Source organism: Oryctolagus cuniculus, chromosome 14 (genome assembly GCF_051225735.1).
Source record: "Oryctolagus cuniculus isolate XC-2025 breed Fujian yellow rabbit chromosome 14, ASM5122573v1, whole genome shotgun sequence".
Lineage (NCBI taxonomy): Eukaryota > Metazoa > Chordata > Mammalia > Lagomorpha > Leporidae > Oryctolagus > Oryctolagus cuniculus.
Window position 1 is genome coordinate 1841424 of NC_142880.1, and position 19469 is coordinate 1860892.

Consider the following 19469-nt stretch of genomic DNA (forward strand, 5'->3'; position numbering starts at 1 on the left):
ACACTCACACACCCGCATACACACCTACACATTCTACACACACGTATACACTCACACACCCGAATACACACCTACACATTCTACACACACGTATACACTCACACACATCCGCATACACACCTTCACATTCTACACACATGTATACACACACACAATCTATACACTCACACACCTGCATACACACCTACACATTCTACACACACGTATACACACATACATCTATACACTCACACACCCGCATACACACCTACACATTCTACACACATGTATACACACACACATATACACTCACACACCTGCATACACACCTACACATTCTACATACATGTATACACACATACATATACACTCACACACCCGCATACACACCTACACATTCTACATACATGTATACACACATACATCTATACACTCACACACCCGCATACACACCTACACATTCTACACACATGTATACACACACACATATACACTCACACACCCGCATACACACCTACACATTCTACACACACGTATACACTCACACATCGCATACACACCTACACATTCTACACACATGTATACACTCACACACCCGCATACACACCTACACATTCTACATACATGTATACACACATACATCTATACACTCACACACCCGCATACACACCTACACATTCTACACATGTATACACTCACACACCCGCATACACACCTACACATTCTACACACATGTATACACACACACATATACACTCACACACCCGCATACACACCTACACATTCTACACACACGTATACACTCACACACATCCGCATACACACCTTCACATTCTACACACATGTATACACTCACACAATCTATACACTCACACACCCGCATACACACCTACACATTCTACACACATGTATACACACATACATCTATACACTCACACACCCGCATACACACCTACACATTCTACACACATGTATACACACACACATATACACTCACACACCTGCATACACACCTACACATTCTACATACATGTATACACACACACATATACACTCACACACCCGCATACACACCTTCACATTCTACACACATGTATACACACACACAATCTATACACTCACACACCTGCATACACACCTACACATTCTACACACATGTATACACACACACAATCTATACACTCACACACCCGCATACACACCTACACATTCTACACATGTATACACTCACACACCCGCATACACACCTACACATTCTACATACATGTATACACACATACATCTATACACTCACACACCCGCATACACACCTACACATTCTACACACGTATACACTCACACACCCGCATACACACCTACACATTCTACACACATGTATACGCACATACATCTATACACTCACACACCCGCATACACACCTACACATTCTACACACATGTATACACACACACATATACACTCACACACCCGCATACACACCTACACATTCTACACACACGTATACACTCACACATCGCATACACACCTACACATTCTACACACACGTATACACACATACATCTATACACTCACACACCCGCATACACACCTACACATTCTACACACATGTATACACACACACACCCGCATACACACCTACACATTCTACACACATGTATACACACACACATATACACTCACACACCCGCATACACACCTACACATTCTACACACACGTATACACTCACACACATCCGCATACACACCTTCACATTCTACACACATGTATACACTCACACAATCTATACACTCACACACCCGCATACACACCTACACATTCTACACACATGTATACACACATACATCTATACACTCACACACCCGCATACACACCTACACATTCTACACACATGTATACACACACACATATACACTCACACACCTGCATACACACCTACACATTCTACATACATGTATACACACACACATATACACTCACACACCCGCATACACACCTACACATTCTACACACATGTATACACACACACATATACACTCACACACCCGCATACACACCTACACATTCTACACACACGTATACACTCACACATCGCATACACACCTACACATTCTACACACATGTATACACACATACATCTATACACTCACACACCCGCATACACACCTACACATTCTACACATGTATACACTCACACACCCGCATACACACCTACACATTCTACACACATGTATACACACACACATATACACTCACACACCCGCATACACACCTACACATTCTACACACACGTATACACTCACACACATCCGCATACACACCTTCACATTCTACACACATGTATACACTCACACAATCTATACACTCACACACCCGCATACACACCTACACATTCTACACACATGTATACACACATACATCTATACACTCACACACCCGCATACACACCTACACATTCTACACACATGTATACACACACACAATCTATACACTCACACACCCGCATACACACCTACACATTCTACACACATGTATACACACACACAATCTATACACTCACACACCCGCATACACACCTACACATTCTACACATGTATACACTCACACACCCGCATACACACCTACACATTCTACACACATGTATACACACATACATCTATACACTCACACACCCGCATACACACCTACACATTCTACACACATGTATACACACACACATATACACTCACACACCTGCATACACACCTACACATTCTACACACATGTATACACACACACATATACACTCACACACCCGCATACACACCTACACATTCTACATACATGTATACACTCACACAATCTATACACTCATACACCCGCATACACACCTACACATTCTACACACGTATACACACATACATCTATACACTCACACACCTGCATACACACCTACACATTCTACACACATGTATACACACACACATCTATACACTCACACACCCGCATACACACCTACACATTCTACACACATGTATACACACACACAATCTATACACTCACACACCCGCATACACACCTACACATTCTACACATGTATACACTCACACACCCGCATACACACCTACACATTCTACATACATGTATACACACATACATCTATACACTCACACACCCGCATACACACCTACACATTCTACACACATGTATACACTCACACAATCTATACACTCACACACCCGCATACACACCTACACATTCTACACACATGTATACATACACACATATACACTCACACACCCGCATACACACCTACACATTCTACACACACGTATACACTCACACATCGCATACACACCTACACATTCTACACACATGTATACACACAATCTATACACTCACACACCCGCATACACACCTACACATTCTACACACGTATACACTCACACACCCGCATACACACCTACACATTCTACACACATGTATACACACACACAATCTATACACTCACACACCCGCATACACACCTACACATTCTACACACACGTATACACTCACACACATCCGCATACACACCTTCACATTCTACACACATGTATACACTCACACAATCTATACACTCACACACCCGCATACACACCTACACATTCTACACACATGTATACACACATACATCTATACACTCACACACCCGCATACACACCTACACATTCTACACACATGTATACACACACACATATACACTCACACACCTGCATACACACCTACACATTCTACATACATGTATACACACATACATATACACTCACACACCCGCATACACACCTATACATTCTACACACACGTATACACTCACACAATCTATACACTCATACACCCGCATACACACCTACACATTCTACACACGTATACACTCACACACCCGCATACACACCTACACATTCTACACACATGTATACACACACACAATCTATACACTCACACACCCGCATACACACCTACACATTCTACACATGTATACACTCACACACCCGCATACACACCTACACATTCTACATACATGTATACACACATACATCTATACACTCACACACCCGCATACACACCTACACATTCTACACACGTATACACTCACACACCCGCATACACACCTACACATTCTACACACATGTATACGCACATACATCTATACACTCACACACCCGCATACACACCTACACATTCTACACACATGTATACACACACACATATACACTCACACACCCGCATACACACCTACACATTCTACACACACGTATACACTCACACATCGCATACACACCTACACATTCTACACACACGTATACACACATACATCTATACACTCACACACCCGCATACACACCTACACATTCTACACACATGTATACACACACACACCCGCATACACACCTACACATTCTACACACATGTATACACACACACATATACACTCACACACCCGCATACACACCTACACATTCTACACACACGTATACACTCACACACATCCGCATACACACCTTCACATTCTACACACATGTATACACTCACACAATCTATACACTCACACACCCGCATACACACCTACACATTCTACACACATGTATACACACATACATCTATACACTCACACACCCGCATACACACCTACACATTCTACACACATGTATACACACACACATATACACTCACACACCTGCATACACACCTACACATTCTACATACATGTATACACACACACATATACACTCACACACCCGCATACACACCTACACATTCTACACACATGTATACACACACACATATACACTCACACACCCGCATACACACCTACACATTCTACACACATGTATACACACATACATCTATACACTCACACACCCGCATACACACCTACACATTCTACATACATGTATACACACATACATCTATACACTCACACACCCGCATACACACCTACACATTCTACACATGTATACACTCACACACCCGCATACACACCTACACATTCTACATACATGTATACACACATACATCTATACACTCACACACCCGCATACACACCTACACATTCTACACACGTATACACTCACACACCCGCATACACACCTACACATTCTACACACATGTATACACACACACAATCTATACACTCACACACCCGCATACACACCTACACATTCTACACACACGTATACACTCACACACATCCGCATACACACCTTCACATTCTACACACATGTATACACTCACACAATCTATACACTCACACACCCGCATACACACCTACACATTCTACACACATGTATACACACATACATCTATACACTCACACACCCGCATACACACCTACACATTCTACACACATGTATACACACACACACCCGCATACACACCTACACATTCTACACACATGTATACACACACACATATACACTCTCACACCCGCATACACACCTACACATTCTACACACACGTATACACTCACACACACCCGCATACACACCTACACATTCTACACACATGTATACACACACACAATCTATACACTCACACACCCGCATACACACCTACACATTCTACACACATGTATACACACACACACCCGCATACACACCTACACATTCTACACACATGTATACACACACACATATACACTCACACACCCGCATACACACCTACACATTCTACACACACGTATACACTCACACACCCGCATACACACCTACACATTCTACACACATGTATACACACACACAATCTATACACTCACACACCCGCATACACACCTACACATTCTACACACATGTATACACTCACACAATCTATACACTCATACACCCGCATACACACCTACACATTCTACACACATGTATACACACATACATCTATACACTCACACACCCGCATACACACCTACACATTCTACACACATGTATACACACACACAATCTATACACTCACACACCCGCATACACACCTACACATTCTACATACATGTATACACACATACATATACACTCACACACCCGCATACACACCTGCACATTCTACACACACGTATACACTCACACATATACACTCACACACATCCGCATACACACCTTCACATTCACATTCTACACACGTATACACACAACACTCACATCTTTCTACACAAATGCTTACACATGTATCCACACATACTCATATCTAGATACATACGTCTACACTCAACACACCTACTTACTCAAATATCTATACATACGAATCCACACAGATACACGATCTACACACACACGTATGTACATACTCAAATATCTAAACACATGTATCCACACACACACACACACACCTTTCTATACAAATATCTAAACACGTGTATCCACACATGCCCACATCTACATCAGACACCTACGTACATACTCAAATATCTACTGTGTGTAGACAAATACTGTCACATGTATCCACACACACACACTCACACACATGCCTATCTGCACACACCTGTGTACATGCTCACCCAACTATACACACACACACACACACACACACACGTCTACACTCGCACACCCAGACCTTCCGTTCTCTGACGTCAGGCTGCCTCCCCGGAACCTAGGACGTGAGAGCCAGCCGGACCGCTCCCCGCCAGCCGGTCCTGCCTGTTCCAGAGCGTCCCGAAGTGGGTTTTAGAAGCGCTCCCGCAGACGCACCCTTCAGCCCTGCCCGCTCCTCCTGGCCTTCACAGACGGACACAGGGCCCGCCACACTCGGCGCTGTCAGCCCCCCATGACAATCCAAGTCACTCCCAGAATGTCTTCTGACTCGGAGCGGGAGGCCTCCAGTCCTTCGTACCCGGTAACTGCAGACAGACAGAAAAGCTTTTGGGGTCTACACACCACGGGACGTGCAGGGAAGAACCACGTGGGCGGCTCGAAACACGCGTGTCGTCTCTCCGAGGGCTCTTGGTACAACCTGCTCAGCTTCCTCTCAGCTTCTGGGGTCAAAGCAGTGCTGCGGCGGCCGCCCGGCTCCTGCTCTGTGCTGCCCGTGACCCGTCCGCACTGCCCTCTGGTCAGAGCGGCACTGTGCGGGCTACACACCCACCCCACCTGCAGGACTACCTGTGGTCCGAGGAGCCCTCTGCAAACACGGCCCGCCCCGAGGCAGCTGGTGACATAGCTCCATCCCGGACAGCTCTACATACTTCCTAAGTGTCCACTTTGATTTCCTCATTGCTTTTAATTATTTCCCAACGACTCTCCTGTGTGTTTCTGGCTCGGATCTTATCATTTTCATGACATGCAGACACCTCTTTTCCCATACTCACTTCTACTTCATCCTCTCATCTCATCTCACTGGGCAGTACTTTATCATACCCAGCCAACAGGTATTCTTTACAATTAAAAACTTCGCTTCATTGTTTTTAACATTTCAGCTATTACTGGGGTGGAACACTGCTACTGGGCAGACATCAGAACAAGACCCACTTGCTTCCTCTCCCTGTGACCTGTTTCTGTCACTTGACTACTTAACGCTGCCGAGTCTTCTTGATTTGAAAGCACTCTTGGTGTGCTCCTAACCTCTGCGACACTGAGTGTGGGCCCCAGACGGCGGGAGCACCTTGTCAGCTGCCCAGCAACAAACAGGGACAGGAAGGTGCAGCCCCCTGCAACACAAACCAGCCCTCCCCTCCCCTGCGAAGGGCTGGCGCAGGGACAAGGCCTCTCCTACCCTCCCCTCCCCTGTGAAAGGGCTGGTGCAGGGACAAGGCCTCTCCTACCCTCCCCTCCCCTGCGACAGGCTGGCGCAGGGACAAGGCCTCTCCTCCCCTCCCCTCCCCTGCGAAGGGCTGGCGCAGGGACAAGGCCTCTCCTCCCCTCCCCTCCCCTGTGAAAGGGCTGGCGCAGGGACAAGGCCTCTCCTACCCTCCCCTCCCCTGTGAAAGGGCTGGTGCAGGGACAAGGCCTCTCCTACCCTCCCCTCCCCTGCGACAGGCTGGCGCAGGGACAAGGCCTCTCCTACCCTCCCCTCCCCTGCGAAGGGGTGGCGCAGGAACAAGGCCTCTCCTACCCTCCCCTCCCCTGCGAAGGGCTGGTGCAGGGACAAGGCCTCTCCTACCCTCCCCTCCCCTGTGAAAGGGCTGGCGCAGGAACAAGGCCTCTCCCACCGTAAGACCGGTAAGACGCCGCCTGCTGGAGCACAATGCCGATTCCCATGAAGCACTCTTTTTTTTTTTTTTTTTACCAACAAGCTCTGGCAGGTTTTATTAAAGAAAAAGTTGCATGATTCACTTTTCACCAGTCTGTTCTGGCATGCTTCTAATAATATCAGAATCGCCTGGATCAATGATAGAAAGCGTGCATACTCTGTAGTATTTTCCACAAGCTGTGCCCAGTTCAATATTATTGCCACTGTAGTGATGGACACCAGTTTTGGCCAACATGGCATAATACTCTATTTCAGATTTCCTCAGGGCCGGGCAGTTGTTGGCGAGGATGACCAGCTTCGCCTTGCGTTGCCTGATCATCTTCAGAGACTGCTTGTACCCCAGCACGTATTTTCCGCTCTTCATCACAAGCTGGAGCCTAGAGTTGATCGACTCCAGCGACTTTTTCGTCTTCTTGGCGGCCACCATCTTCCTGCCTTAGGTGCGGGACGGCCTCCAACCAAGTGCAGCCGCCCCCATGAAGCACTCTTGAAAATTTCAAGTACGCGGGTACTTACAACTCGCTTCATGGCGCACCGCTTCCAACCAGCCCACCTCCTTCAGCCCCGCACTCACGGCTGCATCGGACTACGAGACCCGATTAACCCTTTCACGGCAAACGCTTCACCGCTCCTGCTCTCTCCCCGTGTCACGTTTGCACGCGCCATGAGTAACGGATTAACCTGTCTTTGGTTTATCTAAATGACCAAATGATAAGGTGTAAGTGATAACCAACGGCAGGATATGTCCTTATTAAATCTGATAGGGATTTTAAGAAGCCAGGAAATGTGATGAAGTTCGCAAACCGACTTAGATTAAACAGGTCTGACTGCTCAATTTGGCAGTGACTCTGCGAGCAGGTGCAGGCGCACAGGCCGCTCTGGCGTACCAGGCTGCGAACGTGCTGACCAGAAAATCGGGCAGTGTTAAGTGAACATTACATCCTATTAACCCGCTGCCTTACTTATAAAACACACGCGGGCTTGTTTCAGCAGTGCGTGCCCCTCCCGCCCACGCAAGCGCAGTGGGATGTGTGTGCGCGGCACGGGGCAGGGGAGGAGGGACCGTGCAGGGCTCAGAGCAATGCAGACGGCGAGAGGAGCGCAGCGAGCCGACGACGTGCGTGAGGATGCGCCCAGGAGCAGGAGCCGGGACGGGCTGTCTCACCTTCCACATCTTGTCTGCTTCTCTGACCCGTGCACACTTGCATTAGCAATGAGGTCCCACTCAGAAACACAGACACGTGCCAGGCTCACCGCTCTGTCGCCGCCCGCCTTTCCTGCGCTCCTGTCTGCGCAAGCACTGGGGGCACAGAGTGTTAGGACACGCACCACCACTGGGGGCAGAGTGTTAGGAACCGCGCACCACCACTGGGGGCGTAGAGTGTTAGGACACGCACCACCACTGGGGGCACAGAGTGTTAGGAACCACGCACCACCGCTGGGGGCACAGAGTGTCAGGAACTGCGCACCACCACTAGGGGCAGAGTGTTAGGAACCGCGCACCACCACTAGGGGCAGAGTGTTAGGAACCGCGCACCACCGCTGGGGGCAGAGTGTTAGGACACGCACCACCGCTGGGGGCAGAGTGTTAGGAACCGCGCACCACCGCTGGGGGCGTAGAGTGTTAGGACACGCACCACCACTGGGGGCACAGAGTGTTAGGAACTGCGCACCACCGCTGGGGGCAGAGTGTTAGGACACGCACCACCGCTGGGGGCACAGAGTGTTAGGACACGCACCACCACTGGGGGCACAGAGTGTTAGGACACGCACCACCGCTGGGGGCAGAGTGTTAGGACACGCACCACCACTGGGGGCAGAGTGTTAGGACACGCACCACCACTGGGGGCAGAGTGTTAGGACACGCACCACCACTGGGGGCAGAGTGTTAGGACACGCACCACCACTGGGGGCAGAGTGTTAGGAACCGCGCACCACCACGACAGTGGAGCCTGCTACGTGGGCACCGCGCACATCTACACATACACGTGCACGCACAGTTCTCATGGAAAGACACGTTGGTCCTGCGGCGCTAGGGTCGGCTTTCTCCCTTCTCAGCAGCTCCTGGCGAACCCCGCCAGCGGCCATCATGACGACAAGGATGAGGGAGAGCGAGGGCCGGAGGGGCTCGCAGCGAGGGCGCACCTCGGCTCCCGTGTCCCCTTCCGCCGGCACCAAGTCACCGGAGCAGGCCGCTCCGGGGTCCGCGGCCAGCGCGTGGGCTGTGATGTGAGGGAACCCTCCCTCGCAGGTCACAGACGCCCCAGCCTGCGCTCCGTCTGTAAACGTCCGGTGGGCGACTATGATGTGCCGGTTAGTCCGGCGCTGCGGCAGGATGAAAAAGGAAAAATTACTTTTGGCAATTTCTACCCACTGCTACACGACGCAACGTGGAAATAAAAACGTGTAAGCAAGTTAGAAGCCAAGCGAATTACAGCTCCTCTCCGAGCGCCCCTTGATGGGTCTGCGTCCGACGCCCGGGGGACCCCCGCGCAGGGCAGGGCGTCCACGCTTCTTGCTAATCCTGAGACGCAGCGTGGAATGTGCAGCCACACAGGAATCCTCGACAGCACGCTCCCTCTGCCCGGCACTCGTTTCTTCTTCGCTAATAAGCTCCTTGGCAAGAAAGGAATTTTCCAGCAACTAAGACCTGGGTCCTGGCCGTAAAACTCCCTCCTTAGCATTTCTTTTCTCGGGAAGGACCAATGCACTTTTGTGTTCTTTTCTCTTTACGCTTTGGACACGAAACCGCTTGTTCTGACTACACACACACACACCCTATTTGGAAGAGGGCTGAAAGGAGGTGCTGCACATTTTCAAAGTGGGTCAGGCGTTTGCTCTGCTGTTAAACCACCGCGGGAACGCCTGTGTCCCGTATCTGCTGTTGAACCACCCCGGGAACGCCTGTGCCCCGTATCTGCTGTTGAACCACCGCGGGAACGCCTGTGCCCCGTATCTGCTGTTGAACCACCCCGGGAACGCCTGTGTCCCATATCTGCTGTTGAACCACCGCGGGAACGCCTGTGTCCCGTATCTGCTGTTAAACCACTGTGGGAACGCCTGTGCCCCGTATCTGCTGTTGAACCGCAGCGGGAACGCCTGTGTCCCGTATCTGCTGTGGAACCGCAGCGGGAACGCCTGTGCCCCGTATCTGCTGTTGAACCACCCCGGGAACGCCTGTGTCCCATATCTGCTGTTGAACCACCGCGGGAACGCCTGTGTCCCGTATCTGCTGTTAAACCACCGTGGGAACGCCTGTGCCCCGTATCTGCTGTTGAACCGCAGCGGGAACGCCTGTGTCCCGTATCTGCTGTGGAACCACAGCGGGAACGCCTGTGTCCCATATCTGCTGTTGAACCACCCCGGGAACGCCTGTGTCCCGTATCTGCTGTTGAACCACCCCGGGAACGCCTGTGTCCCGTATCTGCTGTTGAACCACCGCGGGAACGCCTGTGTCCCGTATCTGCTGTTGAACCACCGCGGGAACGCCTGTGTCCCGTATCTGCTGTTGAACCACCGTGGGAACGCTGTGTCCCATATCAAAGTGCGGATTCCATCCTGGCTCAGTCCCTGAACTCAGCTTCTGTCAGCACGCATCTTGGGAGGCACGAAGTGACGGCTCCGGAAGCTGGCTCCCTGCTTCTCCCAGGGCAGATGCAGATTGTTCCTGGCTCCCAGCTCCCCGCCCTGGCCCAGTCCCAGCTGTTATGGGACTTTTGGGGAGAGAACCAGTGGATGGGTGCTCTGTCTCTCAAATAATCAAAAATAAAGACATGAAAAAAAATTTTTGTTTGTTTAAAAGCCTTGGGCCTGCTGTTGTGGCGTAAGTGGGTTAAGCCACTGCCTGTGACACGGACATCCCATATGGGTGCCGGTTCGAGTCCTGGCTGCGCCACTTCTGATCCAGCTCCCTGCTAATACACCTGGGAGAGAGCAGCAGATGACCCAAGCAGCTGGGCCCTGTCCCCCCGTGGGAGACCGGGTGGCGCTCAGGCTGTGGGCCCAGGTTGCTGACAAATCTAGGGGTGAGCCAGCAGACAGCACACTCTCTTCTGTCTTTCCCTCTCTCTGTAACTCAAATAACTGTTTTCTGGTCTTAAAAGACCATCTTTGGCTCATTCTTTTTATCTTCTTCAAAGGCAGAGACAGATGGAGAGAGAGATCTTCATCACTCGGTCACTCCCCAAGTGCCCGCAGTAGCCAGGGCTGGGCCAGGCCAACACCAGGAGCCAGGCACTCCGTCTGGCTCACCACCACGCAGGCGCCAGAAACCCAAGCACTCGAGTCGTCCGTCAGCCGACTCGCGAGGGTGCACACTGGCTGGAGCCAGAGTAGCAGGGACTGGACTCAGACATTCTGAAATGGGGTGCTGGTGTCCGGATGGAGTCCTGATGGCTTTGCTCTCATCCCTAAAACACTCCCAACAAAATCCTATTGGAAAACAACACCTTCCCTGGCACCTGAAGCCTCACCCACGCCCACACAAAGCCAAGCTGTTGTTCTGGTACTTGGTTCCAAACATAAAACGACCTTAAGAACTCCAATTCTGTTGGTGCTCAAAATACCAGGTCGTACTCTCAACTTTTATACTGTAACTATAGCTTCTAGCTCTTCCTCTCCCTACTTCAAATACATTATAGTGAGGACATTCCAGTCTAGAAACACGTCTGGTGTGTCACTCTCATGAACTAATGTCTGGCAAGGCGAAGGCGTGTGTATCTACAGTTTTATTCCAGCGATACTGTCGGAGCTTTACAACCGAAGCCTTCAGAAGTAACGCTGGGAAAGAATACTAGTATATTTTGATTTTTCTTTCCTTTATCTTCCTGACAAACTCAGTCCATGCTATGGTTTCTAGTGACTGGTCAGCTGCAACTCCCAAACGCAGATCAAGCCACTGCCACCGCTACGATTCTACAGCAGGTCAAGTGCAAGCGTTCTTTTCTCCAGCTATGAGTTTTAAAGTTTCAATGCTATCAACACGACTTTGATTCATGATAGCATTGCTCATGTTAGGCTGCAAATGCAAGCTCACACACATTTTACAGAAATATAAGAAAACGGGTTGTCATACATATTTGGAAACTCAAACGATTAAGTAATGGGTTATAACTCTACTGGAGAAATACTGCGACAAAATGGCCCCTCTCCAGTCACTGCACAGGACCAAGGTGAGGCTACAGCAGTGCACGCGGGGGCCGCCCCGCATCTCCCCAGCTCCGGGCAGTGATGTCACGGGGGAGTACCGGACACCACCAGAACTGGCAAAGCCAGAGGCGTGCCTGCCAGTGTGAAGACTGAACATCCCTGAAAACGTCACGGCGACAGGCGCAGTTCCCCCAAGACACGATCCAGCTATCACAGACCCGCACGGGGCACGTCTCCTGTGAAAACCTAACTTCCCGAGAAGAGAAGAGACAGCCATTTCTCGTGGGCAAGGCAGCCAGACCCTCACGGTGCAGGAATACCCAAGTGAGGTACCCTCGGAGAGTTCTTGTGATGCAGTTATACATTACTCAGATGAGCGGCTCACAACTTGATTTTCTGAATATTTATTTATTTGAAAGGCAGAATTACAGAGAGATCTTCCACTCACTGGTTCACCCACCAAATGGCCACAAGAGCTAGGACTGGGGCAGGCCCAAGCCAGGAGCCCGGAGCTTCTTCTGGGTCTCCCATGTGGGTGCAGGAAACCAAGCACTTGGGCCATCTTCTACTGCTTTCCCAGGTGCACTAGTAGGGAGCTGGATTGGAAGTGGAGCAGCAGGGACTTGAACCGGCGCCCACATGGGATGCTGGCACTGCAGGCCAAGGCTTTAACCCAGTGAGCCACAGTGCCAGCCGAACGATTTAGATTTTTACTCAAAAAAAAAAAAAAAAGGGGGGGTGGGGTGGGGTTATCCTATTTTCACTCAATTCATGTTTCTGAAGGAAAATAGCTAGACTTCAAACAGAATCTACAGATTTTATTTTTGTCAAAAATGTCTATGCGATTGAATAACAGGTTAATTAAAATATTTATAAAATCTGAAATAAACAAGCTTATTAGTTAAACTCATTGATGCACTAAATGAGGCAAAGAAAAATACATGTAACTGCGTAAGAACAAACACTGAGCGGCGCAGTGTCAGCAGTGAGCTGTCGAGTGGACCCAGGCTCTGGCGCGAGAAGCACCCTGCGCAGACACGTGTCAGGCCTCCAGCTTCACCGAGTCCAGGACTAGCCGGGCTTCCTTATATTCCTCCGCTTCTTCCAAGTCTTTTTCACTTTCCTGAAGTGAAACACAGTAAACATTTAGTTCATTCTTCAGATTTCAGCACGTTACTCAACTGCTACAAACCGGGGAGCTAAATAAACTGCACCGTCAGCAGCAGGGATGCCAGGCCTCCCAGCTGCCCCGCAGGCTTCCTCCAGCTGCCCCGCATCAGCCCAGTCAGACAAAGCTGCAGCTCGCGTCCTCCCACGGACGGGGCTGCTGCTGTGCGGGGCCAAGTGCCGATCCACCAGCGTGCGCACACGTGACGGAGCTCGACGCCACGCTGGGTGGGAAGCAACACACCTCTGACTTTCTGGAACTGAAATACCGAGTTTTCCTGACACACTCGTGTACAGGAAGCTGACTGATGCACTGTTCTAACAGGTAAGTGAATAAAAACATTTAAACTATTACGCATGGGAAGGTTTGTTTGGTTTTTAGTGAAGCTATGGTCAGGTCTAAAAGAGGGAGAGACACTGTTACTGGAGCAGAGAGAAGTGGGTATGCATTCAGCATGGAAATTCAAAGCAAAAAGACTGTTTAACTCGAACAATGAACTAGAATCCTCAAACTCTGCATCACACTTAAATACGCCTTTGTTCTCTGTCGACAGATACAAGCTCTCGGAGGACAGAGCTACTGTTCAACACGCCCTCCCGCACAAACACACTGTCCACAGACGGCACTTACTCCGAGCAATGTTACTGCCTCTAGGCGTCTAGCTTCCGTTTCACGAGAGAACAAAAGCGTTGAAACGATCAGAAAACACACACGGTGCTTCCTGTCTTGGGCAGGAGCATCCCAACAAAGAAATTATTAGATATCTGATAATTATTAATCATTACTAATGGTTAATCAATCTGGATGCTCTGTCCAAACCGCAGCCTCTTTTTTGGCTGTTAGAGCTACTGTGGGGCCGCTGCCAGCTCAGCATCGGGCTCCCCCGCCGCCGGCCCAGGCCTGGGTCCCCCCGCCAGACTCCCCAGGCAGAGCGGGACTGAGCGGCCGGCCCCCAGGGGAAGCCTGACCTGACTGACGGACAGGGCCACGCGGGAGTGAGCAACAGGTGGAAGGGCTCGCTCCCCTGCCACGTGGCCCTTCAAATAAATCAATCAATATTTCAGAAGAGTTACTCTGACTTTAAAAGTTTTTTACAGGCAAATACGGAGTTCTGTGTCAAACTACTGTAAAACATGCACACTGTTCTGTGTTCACAGATTCAGCCCTAATCCGAGGGAAAACAAAGGTCACTCCTTCCAGGAACCCTGTGCTCAGAGTGGAAGCCCACATCACTTCCTGTTACAACCGGAACGGCCGGGTCCCTCCCGTCCCACAGCAGCTAGGAAGCAGCGACGGATCCGCCGAGCAGCGGCGCCCCGCTCCGCACGCGCTGCGCCTTCCCCTCCGCTGGGACGACGCCCGGCCCTTCCGAGAATCATTACAACGTACTGAGCACAGCCCAGCAAGGCCGCGAACAGAGCCACCCAGTTCCGTTCAATATGGGGTCTTTTTCCTCTCTCAAGCTTGAATGTAAAAGAATCCCAGATGTTTTAACAAGAGAAAAACTCACCTGAAACACTGGATCTTTAAAAAACTTAAAATAACCAATTTACCCTTAATATATCAAGAAAAATCTTTAGGTACGCAAACCAAATCATTCCATACAATACAATATTGGTATCACGAACCCTAATGCAAATATATTTCAACAACTAAGTTCAAATATATTAACACGCTAGGGAACAGTACTATTCCTGGAGGCATAACTCCAAAGACCATGTAAATGCCATTATTTTTAAATATGCTGGTATGCAGGGCAAGAGAATTAAAAATGCCATTAACTAGTTCTCAGTGCCCGGTATCTGAAGTTCTGGTCTTCCAGACCAGGCTGAAGGGAATTTCCAGCGGCGGACTGAGAGTCCTCACTTACCAGGATCTGCTGCAGGTCGGTGCAGGCGGCTTCCAGCCTGCGCTGGCAGTCCGGGATCATCATGCGGGACTCCTGCAGGATCTCCGCCTGCAACGAGAGCGCTGTGAGACGCGCGGGCACGCAGCACGGTGTGCGCCGGCTCCCAGCTCCAAGACAGCTGGGGCTCGGGCACCGGGAAGCAGGGTGCTCGCAGCCAGCGGTTCACTGTTTAATCTGTGTCCATTAGAAGTTAGAGACTGTACTATAATACCGTAAAATCCACAAAGTACGAGTTTTGGACCTTCTGTACTAACGACTATTATTATTTTTTTATTAATCACCTTCTTACGGTAAATGCAAATTAACTGGAACAGCTTTTCACACAGCACTTATTTAAAAGGCCATTTAAAACAAACCATTCCCCTGCTGTCACAAAGCACCTTTATCCAAAATGGGATCAGCTGGTTACACAAATATCTCCTGCATCTTTCGAGTAATAAAGAAAAACAGTGTTCAGATAATGTCACATGGAGATAATTACTGCATGAAGAAAGTTATTGAGTTATTGATCACACTGCGTGCACACTGCAGGAGGGTCTCAGGGAAACACAGAGGCAAAGGAAAATGAGAAGCGAAGACCAGCAGGTTCATATTTCTGACGCTTATCATGCATAAAAAGTCATTACTTATCCTGTGCTTCATTTTAGGAGAGAAATTATTCTCCCCATGCAGTTGGAGCCAAATTACCCGAGCGGCAGCCCTCTGAACATGAATGTGCCCACCTCTCCCCCAGACAGACACTGCACGATGCTGACTCCGGAGGACGCTCTCGGGTCTAAACCCTGCCTTCCAGGGCTGCACTCGAACACAGCGCACCACCAAAGGAAGGCAAAACTGAATCAGTAACTGGAAGTACAGTCAATCAAAGAGTAAATAAGTTCTATCAGATGCTGGATCTCAAATAAGACTTTTCCTTAAGGTGCTAGAAAGCTTTAGCTCCTTCCATCGCTTTCAGAAAAACACACAGAGACCACCTAAACATTTATTAAAGAAATAATGTTTGGTCCCATATCTTCAGGGAAATGGGTACAGAATCTGAAATTTTACTAAGAAGATTTAATACAGGGGCTGGCGCTGTGGCACAGCGGGTTAACACCCTGGCCTGAAGTGCAGCATTACATATGGGCGCCAGTTCAAGTCCCAGCTGCTCCACATCTGATCCAGCTCTCTGCTGTGGCCTGGGAAAGCAGTAAAAGATGGACCAAGTCCTTGGGCCCCTGCACCCGTGTGGGAGACCAGGAAGAAGCTCCTGGCTCCTGGCTTCGGATCAGCACAGCTCTGGCCGTTGTGGCCAACTGGGGAGTGAACCAGCGGATGAAAGACCTCTCTCTCTCTCTCTCTCTGCCTCTCCTCTCTCTGTGTAACTCTTTCAAATAAATAAATAAATTTTTTTAAAAGAAGATTTAATATAAAAAAATGGAAAGATAGACTTTCAGGGTGATATTTTATTTTAGTAAAAAATTTAACATATCTGAGTTCCTTCTTCCTTCCTCCAATAGTTTTGTCACAGCTCATACTGTAAATAAAAACCATAACTATAACACACAAGCATAACGTCCCTCTATATCTGTTTTCTCAGATAGAAGTCTCTGCTGAACTTACAGCTTTTTTACTAATAACCCACAGGTGGAAAATTCCAGAGGATCACGACTTGATTTCCGGGCTAATCATACTATGCCTAGACATTTAATCATAGCCATTAAATTGTTTTTGCATATCTGGTGAGCTTGACTACATGAAAAATCACTGACAAGAATATTTCATACTTCCTCTTCTATGGAATTTCCTGTAGAATAGCTTACAAGAATTAAACAAGACGAAAAGAATTCAAAGAATTAGGTCAAACACACGGTAAGGCAGAATACACTTTTTTTTTTTTTTTTGGACAGGCAGAGTGGACAGTGAGAGAGAGAGACAGAGAGAAAGGTCTTCCTTTGCCGTTGGTTCACCCTCCAATGGCCACCGCGCTGCGGCCGGCGCACCGTGCTGATCCGATGGCAGGAGCCAGGTGCTTATCCTGGTCTCCCATGGGGTGCAGGGCCCAAGCACTTGGGCCATCCTCCACTGCACTCCCTGGCCACAGCAGAGAGCTGGCCTGGAAGAGGGGCAACCAGGACAGAATCCGGTGCCCCGACCGGGACTAGAACCCGGTGTGCCGGCGCCGCAAGGTGGAGGATTAGCCTAGTGAACTGCGGCGCCGGCAGAATGCACATTTATAAAATTCTTTGAGAGCTTTAGTGTGTCACTAAAATCAACCTTAAACAACGCTGCCTAAAATAACTTCCAGTCATTATTATTCTATTTATTATGACAACAAGAATCCTCAATTAGTCGACAAAACAGGACATGGACTTAAGCAAGGCCAAAGCTCAGTCTCCCATACACCACAATTCATTCTGTCCATATCTCTGTATTTGAAAAAAAAAAACAAAACAAAACTGTGTCTTTAACTAAATGTATATACATCTCGTCATTATTCTCTTAACAAGAGTGTAACAGTTATTTAAGCAGAAGAAAATACTAAGTATTATACGGACTCTAGAGATAATTTAAAATATATATAAAGAGATGCATAGATAATATGCAAATACGACACATTTCATATAAGAGACTTAAGCATCTGCAGATCTGGCTTCTGTGTGGACTCCTCACAGGGTGACGGGACCCTCGGCTGCAGGACTACAGGAACAGGAACACAAAGGTGAGACGCTCTCTGTCTGCCAGCTCAGTGTAGGAACAAACAAGCGACCAGGAACACACAACAGGGCCTCAGGAAGGCCGCGGAAAGCCAAAGGGACACACAGTGGCTGCGTTTGGAATCCATAAATCACACCTCAACCTTGGCCAGAGGTCACACAATCTACCTTGGAACAATGAATTACGACTGTTAGAAGTAATTTTAAAAGGCAGTGCATGAGGTGAGAGCATACAGTAAGACACGACCACAACCACCCCCCAAATCTCTGAAGTTAGCTAAATGAGTATCATCTTTCCTAGTGTTTCCCTTGGGAGGTGAGCACTGAACAAAGGGTGCCTGCTTAAAATACCTGAACGATCTTTTTCCTGACGTTGACTAT

The 19469-nt window shown here is 48.8% G+C and overlaps 2 protein-coding genes across 5 annotated transcripts in view; both read right to left on the reverse strand.

Moving 5' to 3' along the window:
• Positions 1-8177: 8177 nt before the first annotated feature.
• LOC100343129 (large ribosomal subunit protein eL30) lies at positions 8178-8669 on the reverse strand. Its single transcript, XM_002711331.6, has one exon. It carries the CDS (start codon positions 8592-8594, stop codon positions 8247-8249), a length of 348 nt encoding a protein of 115 aa, XP_002711377.3. The 5' UTR covers positions 8595-8669; the 3' UTR covers positions 8178-8246.
• A 5034-nt stretch (positions 8670-13703) lies between these two features.
• The window catches only part of TBCA (tubulin folding cofactor A), a 113282-nt gene continuing 107516 nt past the window's right edge, over positions 13704-19469 (reverse strand). For all 4 annotated transcript variants that reach the window (XM_089312894.1, XM_051837600.3, XM_089312895.1 and 1 more), the window contains 2 exons: positions 16354-16440; positions 13704-14438 (listed from right to left, as the gene is read on the reverse strand). In XM_089312894.1, coding sequence (XP_089169020.1) covers positions 14358-14438; positions 16354-16440 — 168 coding nt within the window. In that variant the 3' untranslated portion in view covers positions 13704-14357. The remainder of the gene's footprint in view (positions 14439-16353; positions 16441-19469) is intronic.

Bases quoted from the DNA above. Each gene is read 5' to 3' on its own strand.
- LOC100343129 (XM_002711331.6), bottom strand. From the start codon at position 8,594: ATGGTGGCCGCCAAGAAGACGAAAAAGTCGCTGGAGTCGATCAACTCT.